This window comes from Oncorhynchus clarkii, chromosome 20 (assembly GCF_045791955.1).
Source record: "Oncorhynchus clarkii lewisi isolate Uvic-CL-2024 chromosome 20, UVic_Ocla_1.0, whole genome shotgun sequence".
Taxonomy (NCBI): Eukaryota; Metazoa; Chordata; class Actinopteri; order Salmoniformes; family Salmonidae; genus Oncorhynchus; species Oncorhynchus clarkii.
The window spans coordinates 86622530-86643088 of NC_092166.1; the positions used below are offsets into that span (position 1 = coordinate 86622530).

Here is a 20559-nt window from a genome sequence, read left to right on the forward strand (position 1 = left end):
AAGGCTCCTATTTCTGTGTGTTATTATATTATAATTAAGTCTATGATTTGATATTTGATAGAGAAGTCTGACTGAGCGGTGGTAGGCAGCAGCAGGCTCGTGAGCATTCATTCTTACACTTGCCAGCAGCTCTTGAAGCTCTGTGCTACAAGCATTGCGCCTTTTATGACTTCAAGCCTATCAACTCCCGAGATTAGGCTGGCAATACTATAGTGCCTGTAAGAACATCCAATAGTCAAAAGTATGTGAAATACAAATGGCATAGAGAGAAACAGTCCTATAATTCCTATAATAACTACAACCTAAAACTTCTTACCTGGGTACATTGAAGACCCATGTTAAAAGGAACCACCAGCTTTCATATGTTCTCATGTTCTGAGCAAGGAACTTAAACGTTAGCTTTCTTACATGGCACACATTGCACTTTTACTTTCTTCTCCAACACTTTGTTTTTGCATTATTTAAACCAAATTGATCATGTTTCATTATTTATTTTAGACTACATTTATTTTATTGATGTATTATATTAAGTTGAAATAATAGTTTTCATTCAGTATTGTTGTAATTGTCATTATTACAAATATATATATATAAAAATTGGCCGATTAATCGGTATCGGCTTTTTTTGGGGGTCCTCCAATAATCGGTATCGGCGTTTAAAAATCATAATCGGTCGACCTGTTATTGAGAGGCACTGATATAGTATTCAGTACCTAATTGAGTGGTCTATTACTCACCTAGCAGTTCTGGTTTCTTTTGGGACAGAATCTGGTAGAAGATGTGGTAGTCTCTCTCAGCCTTGAGCTGGAAAGTGACACGTGACTTCTCCAGAAGATCTGATATGCATGAAAAAGTGAATGTGTATTGTATGAATCTGTTGTCAAAAGAGATTTGTTCAAACCTGATCAAATTGAACTTTTACTTACAAGTCTCAATGTCAGCAGAGGAGAGTTTCCCAGTGACTCCAAAATGAATTCGGATGAATTTACCCTGTAAGGTTTTACCAACATATTAATGAATGGGTGAATTTACCCTGTAAGGTTTTACCAACATATTAATGAATGGGTGCACCCGACAATATGGTGGTAGGATTTGATAATAAAGACGTGTTCTCTAAACCAGAGGGACAAACGTACGAATCGGGAGGAGTTGTCATTCCTGATGGTCTTGGCATTACCAAACGCCTCCAGTGCAGGATTGGCCTGAATGATTTGATCCTCCAGGGTCCCCTACAAAACCAATGTCCATATTATATTTCTGTCACGAATATCTCATTTTACCAGGCAAATCAGTTAAGAACAAATTCTTATGTCCAATGACGGCCTAGTGGGTTAACTGCCTGTTCAGGGGCAGAACCTTGTCAGCTCGGGGGTTTGAACTTGCAACCTTTCGGTTTCTACACTCTAACCACAACACTCTAACCACTAGGCTACCCTGCCGCTCAATGAATTTGTTCAACATGCTCATGCAGCCAGGAAGCGTGTTTCATTTAGGATGGACATCCTGTTGACCTTTTTTTCTTCAGCTGCACTTTTCTTCCCAGCAACAGCAGCAATGCTGGCGAAGTACTGGATGACTCTCTTGGTGTTCACAGTCTTTCCAGCACCGGATTCTCCACTGGGAATGGAAATACAGATGTGGATGTTTCAACATTTCTCCTAATTGGAAATAGCCTCATAATTGATAAAAACCTTTGGTTGAGGTACTTACGTGATGAGGACAGACTGGTTTTCCCTGTCTGTTGAAAGAAAAGGAATTATCAGTAAATAGCACTTTACCAAATAATAGTTTGATGTTTTAAATGTACTTAGAAAACAACAGTTGCATTTTACCTGATAGCATGTACTGGTAGGCGTTGTCAGAGACGGAGAATACATGAGGAGGAGCTTCAGTCCTCTTCTTGCCTCTGTAAGCATTGACAACAGACTGATCGTACACCGGCAGCCACTTGTAGGGGTTGACAGTGACACAGAACAGCCCTGAGTAGGTCTGTGGAAGACGCGAGAAAGGTGCAGATTGAAGTTATATTCATTTGAATCCATGTTTTGATATAATGGAGAGCAGGCGTGTCATTACTTACGTAGATCATCCAGGCTGCGTAACGCTCTTTGAGGTTAAACAGCACAGCGGGCTCGTGCAAGAAGGTGAACATCGCCATGTCCTCAATTTTATCAAACTTTGGCGGGTTCTGGGGGTGGCAGTCAATCTCCTTCACGACAACAGTCTGAAAGGAGAGTAAATTACATTTCCACAGTTTGTTTTTCATTTCATTTTCAAAGTACAGCGGTATTCTATTTAATATCAGTAAAGGAAAAAGACGATGAATCATTATATAGACGACATATTGTTCCTGTTGTCTAGCCACGTTAAAAGCTTTTTATTAAAACATTCACCTTCCCGAACTCCGTGTTAACTGTGATTTTGTCCCCATCTCTGGTGGTGATTGTGCCCTTGACGTACTCAACCTCAGGGTCAGGCACATAGCACTCCCTCTTTATGTCAAAGGGTCTAGTCTGGCATTCCATACGCTCCTTGTCTGGTTTACGCAGAAAGGGAGCTGCTGCCCCGAACTCCTCCATAACCATGTCCCCCATCCTGAAATCTGTACAGGGAGGAACAGATGATATCTACACCCATCCACAGTTTCATTCAAGATATCCCATTCTGATATCCCATTCTGACATTAGTAGTAGTAAGGCCAGCAGCATTACCACCCTGCATCCCACTGCTGGCTTGCTTCTGAAGCTAAGCAGGGTTGGTTCTGGTCAGTCCCTGGATGGGAGACCAGATGCTGCTGGAAGTGGTGTTGGAGGGCCAGTAGGAGGCACCCTTTCCTCTGGTCTAAAAAATAATTTCCCAATGCCCCAGGGCAGTGATTGGTTACATTTCCCTGTGTAGAGTGCTGTCTTTCAGATGGGATGTTAAACGGGGTATACTGACTGTCAGTGGTCACTAAAGATCCCATGGCACTTATTGTAAGAGTAGGGGTGTTAACCCCGGTGTCCTGGCTAAATTCTCAATCTGACCATCATGACCACCTAATCATCACCAGTTTACAATTGGCTCATTCATCCCCCTTCCTCTCCCCTGTAACTAATCCTCAGGTCGTTGCTGTAAATGAGAACGTGTTCTCAGTCAACTTAGATGGTAAAATAAGTTTGTTTTTTGTTTTTTTTAGGATAGTTTTAAAATCATATCAAAATCATTCTGAATTGATTTGCAGTTTTATGTTTGTTTTGTTTCACACTGAATACGTGGTTATGTGGAGTACATGCTAAAGAAGACAGTTTATTTACTTTCCAGGGATTTGACCTTCAGTCTTAGAATCATTAGGTAATAGTTAATACTGTATAAGCAAATTCCATTTGAATGAGATGCTGACATGGTTTATTTTGTGTTAATGGGTTGTGGTTATACAGTTATAATGTATTGTCATTACTGTTATATGTAGGAGTCCTTATAATGTTTCAGAAATCAACATATATGTTGTCTTTCTATATGACCATTTACAATAGGTTCTTTCAAGACTGATAATAACTCCAGCTTCTTGTAATAGAATACTGCATCCAATCTAATAAATCAATCTTGCTAATACGAGCCAAGTTACAATTCTCACCAAGTAAGTCAACATTGGTGTTAGAAGTGGAATGGTGGTCATGAGGGAACGCGCAGACAGCCGTGTGACGGGGGCTAGAAGTGGTCGAAGCACTGGGATGCTTCTTTCCTGTTTGGAGAGGGATGTGTAACGAGCCTCACTAATGTGAGCCATGTTACAATTCCCCCTAAGTGAGTTAACCCTATCAGTGCGATGTGTTTGACTTTTCTCCCCAGCGCCCCGGGTTCGCTTCCCTGCCCCGCTGTTCGCAACAATACTTACATATTATAAGCAGTTCATAGTCACTTATGACAAGTCTTATAATGCTTAATGATCGTGTCATAATAATATTTGTATGGCTTAAATAAAATGTTACTGTTGGCTAGAATTCTTAATTGGTGTTCTGGTTGAAATACACGCTGATCTCAAGCTATAGAGACTGACCTGACCTGAATAACAAGTTGATTACAAGCTATAGAGACTGACCTGACCTGAATAACAAGTTGATTACAAGCTAGAGAGACTGACCTGACCTGAATAACAAGTTGATTACAAGCTAGAGAGACTGACCTGACCTGAATAAGAAGTTGATTACAAGCTAGAGAGACTGACCTGATCTGAATAACAAGTTGATCTCAAGCTAGAGAGACTGACCTGATCTGAATAACAAGTTGATCTCAAGCTAGAGAGACCGACCTGACCTTAATATCAAGTTGATCTCAAGCTAGAGAGACCGACCTGACCTTAATATCAAGTTGATCTCAAGCTAGAGAGACTGACCTGATCTGAATATCAAGTTGATCTCAAGCTAGAGAGACCGACCTGACCTGAATATCAAGTTGATCTCAAGCTAGAGAGACTTCTGTCTTCAATCCTCAACACGTGCTCTTCAATTCATTGCAGATACAGTTAATTAAGGAAACTATAAAATCTATTTTACAACAAAGAAAATGCATGGCGTGACTTTAAAAATATATATTTGTAGGCCTGTGCCTTAGTCAACCTTAGTGTAGAAGTTTACGTTCCTTACCTGTTGTTGGTCAGACCTCTTGGTTTGGTAGAAAGGATCTCTGCTGAGAATGAAATAGACAAATACAAAGACCAGCATCAATCACCTGACCAGCTATGTATTTGCTGATTGGTGCCTTGTGATGCTGTGGGAATCATCGTTGTTAGGTCCTTTAATCATTATGTTCCTCAGCAGACGGCCTCTATGTGCTTACCTGTAGGATGACAGTCCTGTGCTTTGTGTCTCCCTGGTCCGTTTCTCTCCAGACCGGCATCCCCCTTTATAAAGGCTGTTGTTCAGCCCTATATGGAGATGGGCCGATGAAAAAGTCACTCTGATTATTTTAAAAGATCTGTATTTGGAAGTAGAGGTGTGTGTGTAGAAGGCAGGCTATCAATGAGGGCAGAGGAGGGGACAAAACCCCCCAGGGTGCGTAACCCTTTGTTTATGGCTTCATGATGACAATTAGCACCCTCCTCCGCAGGTCAGTCTCACACCATGTATGATGCATGTTTGAGCAAGGACAGAATGACAATCTCATGTTCATTTGTATCATGTAATCGTGCTTTTAAATAAAGCACTCCTAATGTTCATACCATGGATCATTTAGCTATTTGAGTTCTAATTTTAGGACCCCTGTAGGTATAATGATAAAAAATGTATTTGATCAAATATTGAATTTAGCCTTTACTACTATAGCACATAGAAACGCATTGAATAACACATTCATAAATAGGAAAAAGACAGTCAAATCATAAATAGTAAGGAATACGGTTTTGAAGTGTCTGTGCTAAATTTGAGGAGATTTATAAAAATGCTTAGGAAATAGTTTTTTGTTCTTTGACATGTTTAATGGGGGGGGCACAACTTTTTTTTTTGGGGGGGGGGGGGGGGGGGGGGGGCGCAGTTTTCGGGATGTCTCCCTGTTGCTCGCCAGATGCGGAAGGCATCTCTAGTTTAAAGCTGCAGTAGGTAGCTTTTTGGTCGACCCGACCAAATTCACATAGAAATATCTGTTATAGAGTTGTCATTCTCATTGAAAGCAAGTCTAATAAGTGGTAGATCTGTTCTATCTGATCTGTTCTAGATCTGTTCTAACACTAGAATTGCTTTTGTCACAAACTGAAATTATGTGAACTATTAGATTTTTTAGCCACCAGAAAATGTATTTGATCTTAATCAGGTACAGTATGTGTAAAGTTGTATTGTGCAACATAGAATGTGGCCCCTCCAAAACACCAATAACCTGTGCTGTAACACCACTGACACAATGTAACACCACTGACACAATGTAACACAATGTAACACCACTGACACAATGTAACACCACTGACACAATGTACCACAATGTAACACCACTGACACAATATAACACCACTGACACAATGTAACACCACTGACACAATGTAACACAATGTAACACCACTGACACAATGTAACACCACTGACACAATGTAACACAATGTAACACAATGTAACACCACTGACACAATGTAACACAATGTAACACCACTGACACAATGTAACACAATGTAACACAATGTAACACCACTGACACAATGTAACACAATGTAACACCACTGACACAATGTAACACAATGTAACACCACTGACACAATGTAACACCAATGACACAATGTAACACAATGTAACACAATGTAACACCACTGACACAATGTAACACCAATGACATGACACAAATTATTTAAACTATTTTGTAGGAATTGTTGATTTTTTTTCTCTGTATATTTTCTGTAAACATTATGCTTTCGTTTAATTAATTAAATAAGTATCTACTCAAATCGTGTCACTACATATCTACACATCAGCAGTGGGATAAGCCAATCTGCCCCCAGTAGTTTTTGCAGTATAATTGTATTTATTTATTTAACCAAGCAAGTAATTTAAGAACAAATTCTTATTTAAATTGACAGCCTACCAGGGAACAGTGGGTTAACTGCCTTGTTCAGGGGAAGACCTTGTCAGCTCGGGGATTCAATTCAGCAACCTCTCGGTTATTGGCCCAACTTACATATTTGTTTTCTTCTTAAATAACAGTATTGTCATTATTTTTACATTTTAAAGTGTTTTAACATGGTGCTAAAGTCCAGGCACAGCATTACCACCACAATTCAAGAAGGACCCTCCTAATTTGCGCTGTCACTATGATATGGTTTCATGTTGACAATAGGACATTTCAGAATATGTCAAGACAACTGCAGCTGTACTCCTGTGTTCACCGAGGTCACTGTTCTTTCCATTGTCACAGAGTAACAGCTACTGTAAGTATAACCCGAGGCCCCATCTTGTTTACGTGTCTTTGTCCCTTCCCTTTATCCTTGAGGACAAAGATAAACCTGTGAAATTGTTCTTGGATTCCAACTGAGGCACTTCAATGCGCTTCACTGTCTGGGCCTCACCATCTGACATTGTAATAGCTGCGGCCTGTTTGCAAAGGTCTCACATAAATACATCTTGGCCATATATGAAAGAACACTTGTCACCTTCCTTAACCCTTGTGTCGTGTTCATGTTTTTGTTATTCACCCAATGTTCTGATGGATCTGATGGACCCACAACATGATTGGGTTTTTAAAACTATACAGCCATACCAATTGACATAAAAATACTTAATACTAATGACTTATATAAATTACAAGCAACATAGACAGCATACATGGTTAGTATAGACAGTATACAGTATTCATGGTTAATATAGACAGTATATTGCTACCGGCTGGAATTTAGAATGATGAAAACACTTAGTTCAGACATTTTACTAACACCTCACTCACTCATATAAACTCAGCTAAAAAAGAATCCTATTCTCACTGTCAACTGTGCTTATTTTGAGGAAACTTAACATGTGTAAATAAATATTTGAATGAACATAACAAGATTCAACAACTGAGACAAACTGAACAAGTTCCACAGACATGTGACTAACAGAAATTGAATAATGTGTCCCTGAACAAAGGGAGGAGGGGGTCAAAATCAAAAGTAACAGTAACAGTCAATATCTGGTGTGGCCACCAGCTGCATTAAGTACTGCAGTGCATCTCCTCCTCATGGACTGCACCAGATTTGCCCGCTCTTGCTGTGAGATGTTACCCCACTCTTCCACCAAGGCACCTGCAAGTTCCCAGACAGTTCTGGGGGGAATGGCCCTAGCCCTCACCCTCCGATTCAACAGGTCCCAGACATGCTCAATGGGATTGAGATCCGGGCTCTTTGCTGGCTATGGCAGAACACTGACATTCCTGTCTTGCAGGAAATCACACACAGAACGAGCAGTATGGCTGGTGGCGTTGTCATGCTGGAGGGTCGTGTCAGGATGAGCCTGCAGGAAGGGTACCACATGAGGGAGGAGGATGTCTTCCCTGTAACGCTCAGTGTTAAGGTTGCCTGCAATGACAACAAGCTCAGTCCGATAATGCTGTGACACACCGCCCCAGACCATGACGGATCCTCCACCTCCAAATCGATCCCGCTCCAGAGTACAGGCCTCAGTGTCACGCTCATTCCTTCAACGATAAACGCTAATCCTCTGACGAGGAGGAGTAGTAAGGAGGACCTATGCACAGCGTGGTACGTGTTCATGCTCTTTATTAAAACAAGCGAACACTGAAACAAAACAATAAACATGTGAAATAACTAACCGAAACAGTTCAGTGTGGAACACAGAGACAGAAAATAATCACCCACAACTTAAAAGTGAAACCAGGCTACCTAAGTATCGTTCTCAATCAGGAACAACGATTGACAGCTGCCTCTGATTGAGAACCATACCAGGCCAAACACAGAAATCCCAAATCATAGAAAAAGGAACATAGACAACCCACCCAACTCACGCCCTGACCATACTAAAACAAAGACATAACAAAAGTGTAATGCCCGGGGTGTAGTGGAGGAAGGAGTCAGACGCAGGAGACAGAGAGTTTAGAGTAGCGCTACTTCTTCATACACCGCCCCAAAACACAGGGGAACTAAACAGCCCCAAAACACAGGGGAACTAAACATCCCCAAAACACAGGGGAACTAAACAGCCCAAAAACACAGGGGAGCTAAACAGCCCCAAAACACAGGGGAACTAAACAGCCCCAAAACACAGGGGAACTAAACAGCCCCAAAACACAGGGGAACTAAACAGCCCCAAAACACAGGGGAACTAAACAGCCCCAAAACATAGGGGAACTAAACAGTCCCAAAACACAGGGGAACTAAACAGTCCCAAAACACAGCTCACGTACGCAAACAACCGTGACATACATGCGTGTACAAAGAGTACACATGAAACAATCCCGCACACCCAGCAGGTGGGCTGGCTAATAAAGCCCAACTAATAAACCTAATTAACAACAGGTGTAACTAATAAACAGAAAAGGATGGGGAGGAAAAGATCAGTGGCAGCTAGTAGGCCGGTGACGACGACCGCCGAGCGCCACCCGAACGGGAAGGGGAGCCACCTTCGGTAGGAGTCGTGACAAAAAGAACTAAGGTCAGAACGTGACAACATCACTCACACTTACTTCCCGTATTGGAGTTGTTGGTTCTGTGGGTCAGGTGGATGGGGCACCAGCTGGGGTCTTTGGGATATGTTGCCTCCTCTGGATTTGAGGTTTTACCGATGCCTTGCCCAGCTCCTCGAGAAAGAGCCGTCTCCTCTGTTCCAATCTGGATTCAACACCGTCCAAATGACAAACGTGTTCTACGCCGAGATGTCCAAGATGTTGAAGAATATCACAAGATGCCAGCGTAGGGTTCTTCTGTTGCAGCTGTAGCCAGTCACCAGCTTGTCTAAATTGTCCACCCCTCCTATTGTGGCATGGTAATCTATTATGATTTCTGTTTTACATGTTTCTGGCCACAGATTATCCCATCCCTATGCAGCGTACTCATGAGTACCACATGTTTGTCTTTCTTCGGCATGTAGGACACTAGGGACGTGTCGGCCGTGAACACAAACTTAGAAGAATTGATAGGCCTGTTCCATGTATTCAACAGCTGAGGTGGGATCTCTGGCTTGTTTTTTCATACTGTTCCTACCATCGTCAACCTTCCTCTTGAGGAGCTCCTGTCCCAACTTGTAATAGTAAAGAAGTTATTGAATGTGATGTTGTGGCCAGAGTCTCTGTGTCACGTCCAGGGCAACCCACATCCCTTGGTTCTTCTCAGGGGCTCCTCTATCTGGCTTCCCTGTATACACTTGCAATTTCCATGCATATGATGAAGCAACATCACAGGTAGCCCAGATCTTGATTCCATATTTTTCGTGTTTAGACGGTATGTATTGTCTGAAGGGGCAGCAGCCCCTAAATGACATAAGCTGCACAGTAACGTTGGGCCCAGGGTTGTAAGACAGGGGAAGGCAATCCACCCACTTGTAGCTAGCTTGTCTCTCTTCCTCCGAGCTGGAATGGTGTCTCTGTTATCGAAGCTGATAATCATGGACCTGATTGTAGCTAGCTTGTCTCTCTTCCTCCGAGCTGGAATGGTGTCTCTGTTATCGAAGCTGATAATCATGGACCTGATTGTAGCTAGCTTGTCTCTCTTCCTCCGAGCTGGAATGGTGTCTCTGTTATCGAAGCTGATAATCATGGAAATAATGTGGAAGTTTTCCAGAGACATTGTTGCATGGGAAATTTCTCTTCCACTTTCTGCATCCCACATGGATTCTGTGATTCCCCATTGGATCTGAAAACACCAGCAAGGATAAGAACCGCAAAGTATGCATGTAAATTAGTATGGTCCATCTCCTTCCATCTCTCTCCAAGAACAGGCCTTCTCAAATTAGTGCAGTCCAGAATAATTTTCTGGATGGTGTCTTTGATGAACAATATATCAAAATAATGTATAGAAATAATGTATTGTAATAACATTGTGCAGGTTCCCGCAAGACATTGTGTAGTTTCACACAGTACAAAGGGTAAAGAGTGTGAGAAAAGCAGGAGACAGGCAGACAGGCTGGGAGTCAGACAGACAGGCTGGGAGTCAGACAGACAGGCAGGGAGTCAGACAGACAGGCAGGGAGTCAGACAGACAGGACATTCATTAATCTGGACATTAAGATAATTTTAATTCAATTTATGCATTTAATTGGGCCAACGTCAACATTATCCTATAACTGAATAATTTAATAACGTATTATTTTATAATAATAATAATAATAAAACCCTGGATAATGTCATAAAAAGCCAGTTAATTTAATACAACGGTCGAACTGATATGTAACTGTTTCCTGGATAATGTCCTAAGTTGTTACATTATCTGATGGTCGATACAATATCAGGTGAGTAACAAACTTTTTGACCAGTGTGCCACAAGGTCCCAGGCAAGGGACCTTTCAGAAGAAAACAACTAGGGGTCTTAATTGAGTATGATTTTATATGCACAAAATAATGCAATCATTGTGGAAAGATTCATTTAATAGTTTGTTTTAAACGTTTACATGCTTTGCAAGAAGAACGATTTCCCTAATAATGCTGTTTACATGGACACATCTGAAGTCATGATGGCACTCGGATAAATGCTGAATCAAAATACAAGTAGATTTTATTTTGAGAAGCCTAGTTTGGACGTATAAAGTTTGTTTGTGAAAACTATGTCTAAGATGCATAATTAAAGTTTTTCCTAATTCACTTCCCTCGCTGCACATGCTCAGATCAAACACACCGCTGGAACACCGATTCAGGTGTTTACTATGGTCATAAACGTCCCTACTGCCATAAATTGGTTTAATATCGAATTATTAGTGTGCATGTTAAACGTACTAATTTTGTCTGAGACACGGCGGCTGTGGGAAGACACCAGTGAAAGTGTGAAGCTGTCTACAAGGTTGTCACATAGCTGGAAAGAAAGTGATCTCCTTCGAGACAGTGAAAGTGTGAAGCTGTCTACAAGGTTGTCACATAGCTGGAAAGAAAGTGATCTCCTTCGAGACAGTGAAAGTGTGAAGCTGTCTACAAGGTTGTCACATAGCTGGAAAGAAAGTGACCTCCTTCGAGACCTGTGTGTGCAAGGGGTTAATGCCTTGTATTTTCTTCTGTAAACTCTTGGAGCCCTTTTGACTCTTACAACTTCACACCTGTGCCTAGCTTCAACCTTGAGCCTCTGTAATTAGCTTCTAGATCTGAACATACCAGACCGTGTCCCTCAATGACATGTTAAGGGTCCCATTCCCAGCTGTCTTGTGTGTGCGTGTGTGCGTGACGTGGAGGGGGGAGAGGTGCATTTGAGTCTTGCTTGATGAACCAATGTTATTTATTGAAGGGGTTAAAGGGACAGTTCACCCAAATTATATAATTACATATTGGTTTCCTTACTCTGCTTCCTTACCCTGTAAGCAGTCTATGGACAAAGCTAAGACAGCAATCCGTGCTTTGGTTTTGCTTACCTGGCCTTACCTGCAAACTGTTTAGCATTTGTGGCCCAAAACCAACACAGGTCAATATCCCGATATTAAGAAACCAATATGTATTTTCGACATTTGGGTGAACTATCCCTTTAAGGGGTTTATTTGAGTCTTACTTGATGTACTTGAACACATGGACTCACCTTAACCTTTTCTCCTGGCATCCTTTGTCTCCATAGAATGGAATGAGTGGAAGAGCTGAGATATATGATATACTTTATTGTCCCCCACCAAGATTGAACTCCCAGGTATTCATAGGAAATTGGTGGGTGTCATGGTCTGTATCATAAAAGACTGAGAAAATGTCCTCGTTTTTAAAGGACCTCACTTCAATGTTATATCTGATTTTGGTGTAGGTATTTTCAATTTAATATTCAAAATAGTGTAAGGACAATGTTATATTCTTCTCATAAATTACCAGTAGTGGCATTAGAAGCCAGTCAAGAGGTGGGAAGGGTGCAGCCAATGTTCTACTTTCCCGTAGTGGACAATGTGGGAAGTGCAAGAAGAACATTCTGAGTTTGCAGCCCAGGTCACACAGTCGTTTCACCCCTTACTGTAGGCTGGGGAAACGAATGAAGTGTTACCTCGTTTCCTAGTAGTCTTTTTAATGTCTTTTTTTTCAATTACAGGTAAGCAAAACCCCTTAGTGGGAAATAGATGTTACTATATTTACCATCTGTTGTCATATGTTGTTGATAGTCATGTAATTCATGTTTTGTTTAATAAATGTTGTTAATGTTTAGTTGAATAAATATTTAGTTGATTTAGTACAGTAATGTTATTAATGTTTTTAGGTTTTTGTTTTGGGGGAGTATCAATGTTTGTTAAATATTCTGTTGATCAATGCAGTAATGTTATTAATGTTTTGTTTAATACATTTTGTTGATCAGTATAGTAATGTAATTAATGTTCTGTTTAATACATTTTGTTGATTAGTATAGTAATGTAATTAATGTTCTGTTTAATACATTTTGTTGATCAGTATAGTAATGTAGTTAATGTTTTGTTTAATACATTTTGTTGATCAGTATAGTAATGTAATTAATGTTCTGTTTAATACATTTTGTTGATTAGTATAGTAATGTAATTAATGTTCTGTTTAATACATTTTGTTGATCAGTATAGTAATGTAGTTAATGTTTTCTTTAATACATTTTGTTGATCAGTATAGTAATGTAGTTAATGTTTTGTTTAATACATTTTGTTGATCAGTATAGTAATGTAGTTAAATTAATAAAACATAAAACTGTTTCCTAAATGTCTCATTAATATTGTGCATTGCTTTGTGACCCACAAAATGAAATAGATATCATATTTATTCCCTAAGATATTCCCTATTCCCTCATATTTATTCCCTAAGATATTCCCTATTCCCTCATATTTATTCCCTAAGATATTCCCTATTCCCTCATATTTATTCCCTAAGATATTCCCTATTCCCTCATATTTATTCCCTAAAATATTCCCTATTCCCTCATATTTATTCCCTAAGATATTCCCTATTCCCTCATATTTATTCCCTAAAATATTCCCTATTCCCTCATATTTATTCCGTAAGATATTCCCTATTCCCTCATATTTATTCCCTAAGATATTCCCTATTCCCTCATATTTATTCCCTAAAATATTCCCTATTCCCTCATATTTATTCCCTAAGATATTCCCTATTCCCTCATATTTATTCCCTAAAATATTCCCTATTCCCTCATATTTATTCCCTAAAATATTCCCTATTCCCTCATATTTATTCCCTAAGATATTCCCTATTCCCTCATATTTATTCCCTAAGATATTCCCTATTCCCTCATATTTATTCCCTAAAATATTCCCTATTCCCTCATATTTATTCCCTATTCCCTCATATTTATTCCCTAAGATATTCCCTATTCCCTCATATTTATTCCCTAAGATATTCCCTATTCCCTCATATTTATTCCCTAAGATATTCCCTATTCCCTCATATTTATTCCCTAAGATATTCCCTATTCCCTCATATTTATTCCCTAAGATATTCCCTATTCCCTCATATTTATTCCCTAAAATATTCCCTATTCCCTCATCTTTATTCCCTAAAATATTCCCTATTCCCTCATATTTATTCCCTAAGATATTCCCTATTCCCTCATATTTATTCCCTAAAATATTCCCTATTCCCTCATCTTCATTCCCTAAAATATTCCCTATTCCCTCATCTTTATTCCCTAAAATATTCCCTATTCCCTCATCTTTATTCCCTAAAATATTCCCTATTCCCTAAGATATGTAGCGTTTAGGTTAGTTGTCCATAATGTATGACTTCATAAGACAACAAAAAAAACTCCTAATGACTAGCTTTAATCCTCTCAATGGACAACAGTTGTCCTTTATGTTGAAATAGATGTTGTTTGGGGCCTCCCGGATGGCGCAGTGGTTAAGGGCGCTGTACTGCAGCGCCAGCTGCGCCATCAGAGTCCCTGGGTTCGCGCCCAGGCTCTGTCGTAACCGGCCGCGACCGGGAGGTCCGTGGGGCGACGCACAATTGGCCTAGCGTCGCCCGGGTTAGGGAGGGCTTGGTCGGTAGGGGTCTCATCGCGCACCAGCGACTCCTGTGGCGGTCTGGGCGCAGTGTACGCTAACCAAGGTGGCCAGGTGCACGGTGTTTCCTCCGGCGCATTGGTGCGGCTGGCTTCCGGGTTGGATGTGCGCTGTGTTAAGAAGCAGTGGTTGGGTTGTGTATCGGAGGACGCATGGCATGACTTTCAACCTTCGTCTCTCCCGAGCCCGTACGGGAGTTGTAGCAATGAGACAAGATAGTAGCTACTACAACAATTGGATACCACGAAATTGGGGAGAAAAAGGGGTAAAATTCAAAAAAAAAAAAAAAGAAATAGATGTTGTTTGAAAGTGCTCCTCTGGCACTTGTTTCCTGGTTTGACACTCCCTCCAATGTTAGGGCAAGATACAGCATATGTGACCCGATTCAGGAAACTATGTCGCAAGTCACGATTTCACAGAAGAGCCGTTTGTACGTAAAACATTTTTTTTTGTCAAGATGCATATTTTTGGGGGGCATTTCAAGTAAACTTTCATGTGTCTTAATAACAAACTTGTATGCCATCTGTAAATATGAATACGAAATTACAAGCCTTGTTGGTTAAGCCACATATAAGCCATGATTGGTTGAGATAATGAGTGGGCTGGACATGCTGAGAGAGGAGTTTGGATTGGTCTGCCATAGAAGCTCGTCACTGTGTTGGTAATCCTGTTGAACGCGGCTTTTTTTAATGTATTGTGTAGTGGAGCTGCATAAGTGTGGCTCTCCACTTTCTGGAGAGCCACGTTATATCAGTTCGGTTGCTACGTTCTATTGGTTCGGTTGCCAGAGACGCGACCCAGTCGTTCAGTCTTTCCGTTCTTTGTCTATGGACGTGACCATTATCCCTTGGCTTGCTAGGTAGCCAACTACGGATAACAAAAGTAGTTATTAGTGACATTTATTTGGACACATCCATGTGCTAATGAGGCGCGATGTTGCCTGGCATAGAAAATGTGCTCTCTCGTCAGGACACTGTTGTTCAGAGGAGCTAGTCAACAACACAGCTAAAACAATCACTTCAAACTGAGGCTTGAAAGACTGTAAACTAGCTGCACTTCATTTATTTTTACCTTTTTTCAATTTACATTTCTTTGTATATATCCATAAAAATGATGCCAACTGATTCATGATTTTGATTGGCTGAGAAACGCTGCCTTCCTGTCTGTCTTGTCCCGACCCCAGACACATTCATTACTATGGGACAGCTGGAGATTGAATTTCAATATTGAAACAATGTTGCAAATGTCGATGGACACAGACAGCAAGGTTTATACAAATCTCTGCTGTTAAAACCTAAATGTTAGTCTAAAAGAAATGTGAGACAATGTCTAGATGTTTTTTATAGTGGAGATCAAATGTATAAATTGCCTGGCTGGGCTGATGAGACAGCGGATTGCGCAGCCAGATGAAACAGAGTAAATAGGCCTTTTAATCAGTATTCAGGATTAGACCCACCCATTGTATAATAGCATATAACGCAGAACAGGGATTATAAGTGTCCGAGTATTGTATCAAAGCACCTGTTAAGATTCAGCTCATCCTAGTATTGTATCAAAGCACCTGTTAAGATTGAGCTCATCCTAGTATTGTATCAGAGCACCTGTTAAGATTGAGCTCATCCTAGTATTGTATCAGAGCACTAGAGCATTTTCAATTAATTGCCTGAAAAAATAGTGTCATCTACATTTTAGGAACATGATCAAATCTGAGAGAAAAATAAATACATATGATTGCCAGAATCTTAAAATATTAAAAGGCAATTGAATATATAATATGAATATGTATGGAGCACCTTACCTCCAGGACCCAGTCAGGAGAGCAGCCTAGCTGTTCTGAGTAGCCTACCTGCTGTGGAGAAGTATTTATATTTGCTGTAGAGGAGCCTGCTAATAATAGGACATAATAATAGTACCTGTCTGCCAGCCAAGACATCACACACACACACTCCCACGGCAGTCCACAGTTCCTCATATGGTAAATACACGCCGGACCTGCTACAATCTTATCTGTTGACCATTATGTTAAGGCTTTTCAAAATGCAGCAGGTTATTCATCAGAAATCTGTTAAGATAATATCCTCATTTGTCATGGCAACTTTTGCAGTTCACACTCGTTCACTGTTTTCACCAGCAATGACCTGAGTTACAATGAAATTATATTAAAAGAATTGTATCCATTCCTGATACATAAAAGCTAGTCCCCAATGAATGTGTTCCTTAGCAATTGTGATGTGTTGGCAGAAACTCAGAGCTATGGTCTCTTTATAAAGAGCACTTGTGTCAGTTTAGTGTTGCTATCTCAGGCGTTCCACTGCCTCAGTTATTGCTGCTGAGTGTGAGTCAAAGGTAGAAAGTGGGATGTAAAAAATAATGAGGTGTTGCCATATCTCAACTTGCTGTTTTCTCATATAAACAAATACTATATTACAGTGACAAGAAATACAATGCGTTACAACCACATCCTGATGCGTTACAACCACAACGCGTTATAACCACAACGCGTTATAACCACATCATAACCCATTATAACCACATCATAATGCATTATAACCACATCATAACGCGTTATAACCACATAATGCGTTATAACCACAATGCATTATAACATCATAACACATTATAACCACATCATAACCCATTATAACCACATCATAACCCATTATAACCACATAATAACGTGTTATAACCACATCATAATGCATTATAACCACATCATAACCACATCATAACCCATTATAGCCACATCATAATGCATTATAACCACATCATAACCACATCATAACCCATTATAGCCACATCATAATGCATAATAACCACATAATGCATAATAACCACATCGTACTGCATCATACCTAGTGCAATAGTACAGTACTTTGAGCAAGGCAGTTAACCTCCAACGACAACTGCTTCCCGGGTGCCGATGATGTCGTTTAAGGCAGCCCCCCCGCCCCTCTCTGATTCAGAGCCGTTGGGTTAAATGCAGAAGACACATTTCAGTTGTGCAACTGAGTGGGTACCCCCTTTGTTGGTCAACTGACTAGGTATCCCCCTTTGTTGGTCAACTGACTAGGTATCCCCCTTTTTTGGTCAACTGACTAGGTATCCCCCTTTGTTGGTCAACTGACTAGGTATCCCCTTTGTTGGTCAACTGACTAGGTATCCCCCTTTGTTGGTCAACTGACTAGGTATCCCCCTTTGTTGGTCAACTGACTAGGTATCCCCCTTTGTTGGTCAACTGACTAGGTATCCCCCTGTGTTGGTCAACTGACTAGGTACCCTCTTTGTTGGTCAACTGACTAGGTATCCCCCTTTGTTGGTCAACTGAATAGGTACCCTCTTTGTTGGTCAACTGACTAGGTACCCTCTTTGTTGGTCAACTGACTAGGTATCCCCCTTTGTTGGTCAACTGAATAGGTATCCCCTTTGTTGGTCAACTGACTAGGTATCCCCCTTTGTTGGTCAACTGACTAGGTATCCCCCTTTGTTGGTCAACTGACTAGGTATCCCCCTTTGTTGGTCAACTGAATAGGTATCCCCCTGTGTTGGTCAACTGACTAGGTATCCCCCTTTGTTGGTCAACTGACTAGGTATCCCCCTTTGTTGGTCAACTGACTAGGTATCCCCCTTTGTTGGTCAACTGACTAGGTATCCCCCTTTGTTGGTCAACTGACTAGGTATCCCCCTTTGTTGGTCAACTGACTAGGTATCCCCCTTTGTTGGTCAACTGACTAGGTATCCCCCTTTGTTGGTCAACTGACTAGGTATCCCCCTTTGTTGGTCAACTGACTAGGTATCCCCCTTTGTTGGTCAACTGACTAGGTATCCCCCTTTGTTGGTCAACTGACTAGGTATCCCCCTTTGTTGGTCAACTGACTAGGTACCCTCTTTGTTGGTCAACTGACTAGGTATCCCCCTTTGTTGGTCAACTGACTAGGTATCCCCCTTTGTTGGTCAACTGAATAGGTACCCCCCTTTGTTGGTCAACTGACTAGGTATCCCCCTTTGTTGGTCAACTGAATAGGTACCCCCCTTTGTTGGTCAACTGACTAGGTATCCCCCTTTGTTGGTCAACTGACTAGGTATCCCTCTTTGTTGGTCAACTGACTAGGTATCCCCCTTTGTTGGTCAACTGACTAGGTATCCCCCTTTGTTGGTCAACTGACTAGGTATCCCCCTTTGTTGGTCAACTGACTAGGTACCCTCTTTGTTGGTCAACTGACTAGGTATCCCCCTTTGTTGGTCAACTGACTAGGTACCCTCTTTGTTGGTCAACTGACTAGGTATCCCCCTTTGTTGGTCAACTGACTAGGTATCCCCCTTTGTTGGTCAACTGAGTAGGTACCCCCTGTGCTGGTCAACTGACTAGGTACCCCCCTTTGTTGGTCAACTGAATAGGTACCCTCTTTGTTGGTCAACTGACTAGGTACCCTCTTTGTTGGTCAACTGACTAGGTATCCCCCTTTGTTGGTCAACTGAGTAGGTACCCCCTGTGCTGGTCAACTGAATAGGTACCCTCTTTGTTGGTCAACTGACTAGGTATCCCCCTTTGTTGGTCAACTGACTAGGTATCCCCCTTTGTTGGTCAACTGACTAGGTACCCTCTTTGTTGGTCAACTGAATAGGTATCCCCCTTTGTTGGTCAACTGACTAGGTATCCCTCTTTGTTGGTCAACTGACTAGGTACCCTCTTTGTTGGTCAACTGAATAGGTATCCCCCTTTGTTGGTCAACTGACTAGGTATCCCCCTTTGTTGGTCAACTGACTAGGTACCCTCTTTGTTGGTCAACTGAATAGGTATCCCCCTTTGTTGGTCAACTGACTAGGTACCCTCTTTGTTGGTCAACTGACTAGGTATCCCTCTTTGTTGGTCAACTGACTAGGTACCCTCTTTGTTGGTCAACTGACTAGGTATCCCCCTTTGTTGGTCAACTGAATAGGTATCCCCCTTTGTTGGTCAACTGACTAGGTACCCTCTTTGTTGGTCAACTGACTAGGTATCCCTCTTTGTTGGTCAACTGACTAGGTACCCTCTTTGTTGGTCAACTGACTAGGTACCCTCTTTGTTGGTCAACTGACTAGGTACCCTCTTTGTTGGTCAACTGACTAGGTATCCCTCTTTGTTGGTCAACTGACTAGGTACCCTCTTTGTTGGTCAACTGACTAGGTATCCCTCTTTGTTGGTCAACTGACTAGGTATCCCCCTTTGTTGGTCAACTGACTAGGTATCCCCCTTTGTTGGTCAACTGAGTAGGTATCCCCCTGTGTTGGTCAACTGAATAGGTATCCCCCTGTGTTGGTCAACTGAATAGGTACCCTCTTTCCCCAACTGCTGGCATGTTACCCTATTTTCCCATTTGATTTACAGTAGGCTACATACTGTTTCTGTGTGTGAGAGTTAAGGCTAGGGTTGAACAGGCATGTTGACAGGTCGAGCGGGTCGAGAGCTTCAAGTTCCTCAGTGTCTACATCACTAAGGAGTTATCATGGTCTACACACACCAACACAAGTTGTGTAGAAGGCATGACAACGCCTCTTCCCCCTCAGGAGCCTGAAAAGATTCAGCGTGGGTCCTCAGATCCCCAAAGCGTTCTGCAGCTGCACCATTGAGATCATCTTGACTGGCTGCATCACCGCCTGGTACGGCTGGCTGCATCACCGCCTGGTATGGTAACTGCTCGGCCTCCGACCACAAGGCACTACAGAGGGTAGTACGTACGGTACAGTACATCACTGGGGCCAAGCTCCCTGCCATCTAGGACCTCTATACCAGGCGATGTCAGAGGAAGACCCTCAAAACTGTCAAAGGCTCCAGCCACCCAAGTCATAGACTGTTCTGTATGCTCCCTCACGGCTCAAGTGGTACCGATGCACCAGGTCTGGAACCAACAGGACCCTGAACAGCTTCTACCCCCCAAGCCATAAGACTGCTAAATAGTTTGTCCGGGTAGTTAGTCCAACTATTTAACTA

The 20559-nt window shown here is 41.5% G+C and overlaps 1 protein-coding gene across 3 annotated transcripts in view; it reads right to left on the minus strand.

Moving 5' to 3' along the window:
* Positions 1 to 16447, minus strand: part of LOC139377013 (myosin-7-like) — a 32841-nt gene extending 16394 nt beyond the window's left edge. The window contains exons 1-13 of one of the 3 annotated variants that reach the window (XM_071120079.1): positions 16390 to 16447; positions 12433 to 12577; positions 12158 to 12308; positions 4819 to 4906; positions 4626 to 4665; positions 2394 to 2602; positions 2081 to 2224; positions 1833 to 1989; positions 1711 to 1738; positions 1512 to 1617; positions 1137 to 1229; positions 927 to 990; positions 738 to 836 (exon numbers count right to left, since the gene is read on the minus strand). In XM_071120079.1, coding sequence (XP_070976180.1) covers positions 738 to 836; positions 927 to 990; positions 1137 to 1229; positions 1512 to 1617; positions 1711 to 1738; positions 1833 to 1989; positions 2081 to 2224; positions 2394 to 2594 — 892 coding nt within the window. In that variant the 5' untranslated portion in view covers positions 2595 to 2602; positions 4626 to 4665; positions 4819 to 4906; ... (1 more) ...; positions 12433 to 12577; positions 16390 to 16447. Of the gene's footprint in view, positions 1 to 737; positions 837 to 926; positions 991 to 1136; positions 1230 to 1511; positions 1618 to 1710; positions 1739 to 1832; positions 1990 to 2080; positions 2225 to 2393; positions 2603 to 4625; positions 4669 to 4818; positions 4923 to 12157; positions 12309 to 12432; positions 12578 to 16389 lie in introns of those variants that run through there. The other 2 variants (XM_071120080.1, XM_071120078.1) reach the window with 2 other exon arrangements.
* Between the last annotated feature and the right edge of the window lie 4112 nt (positions 16448 to 20559).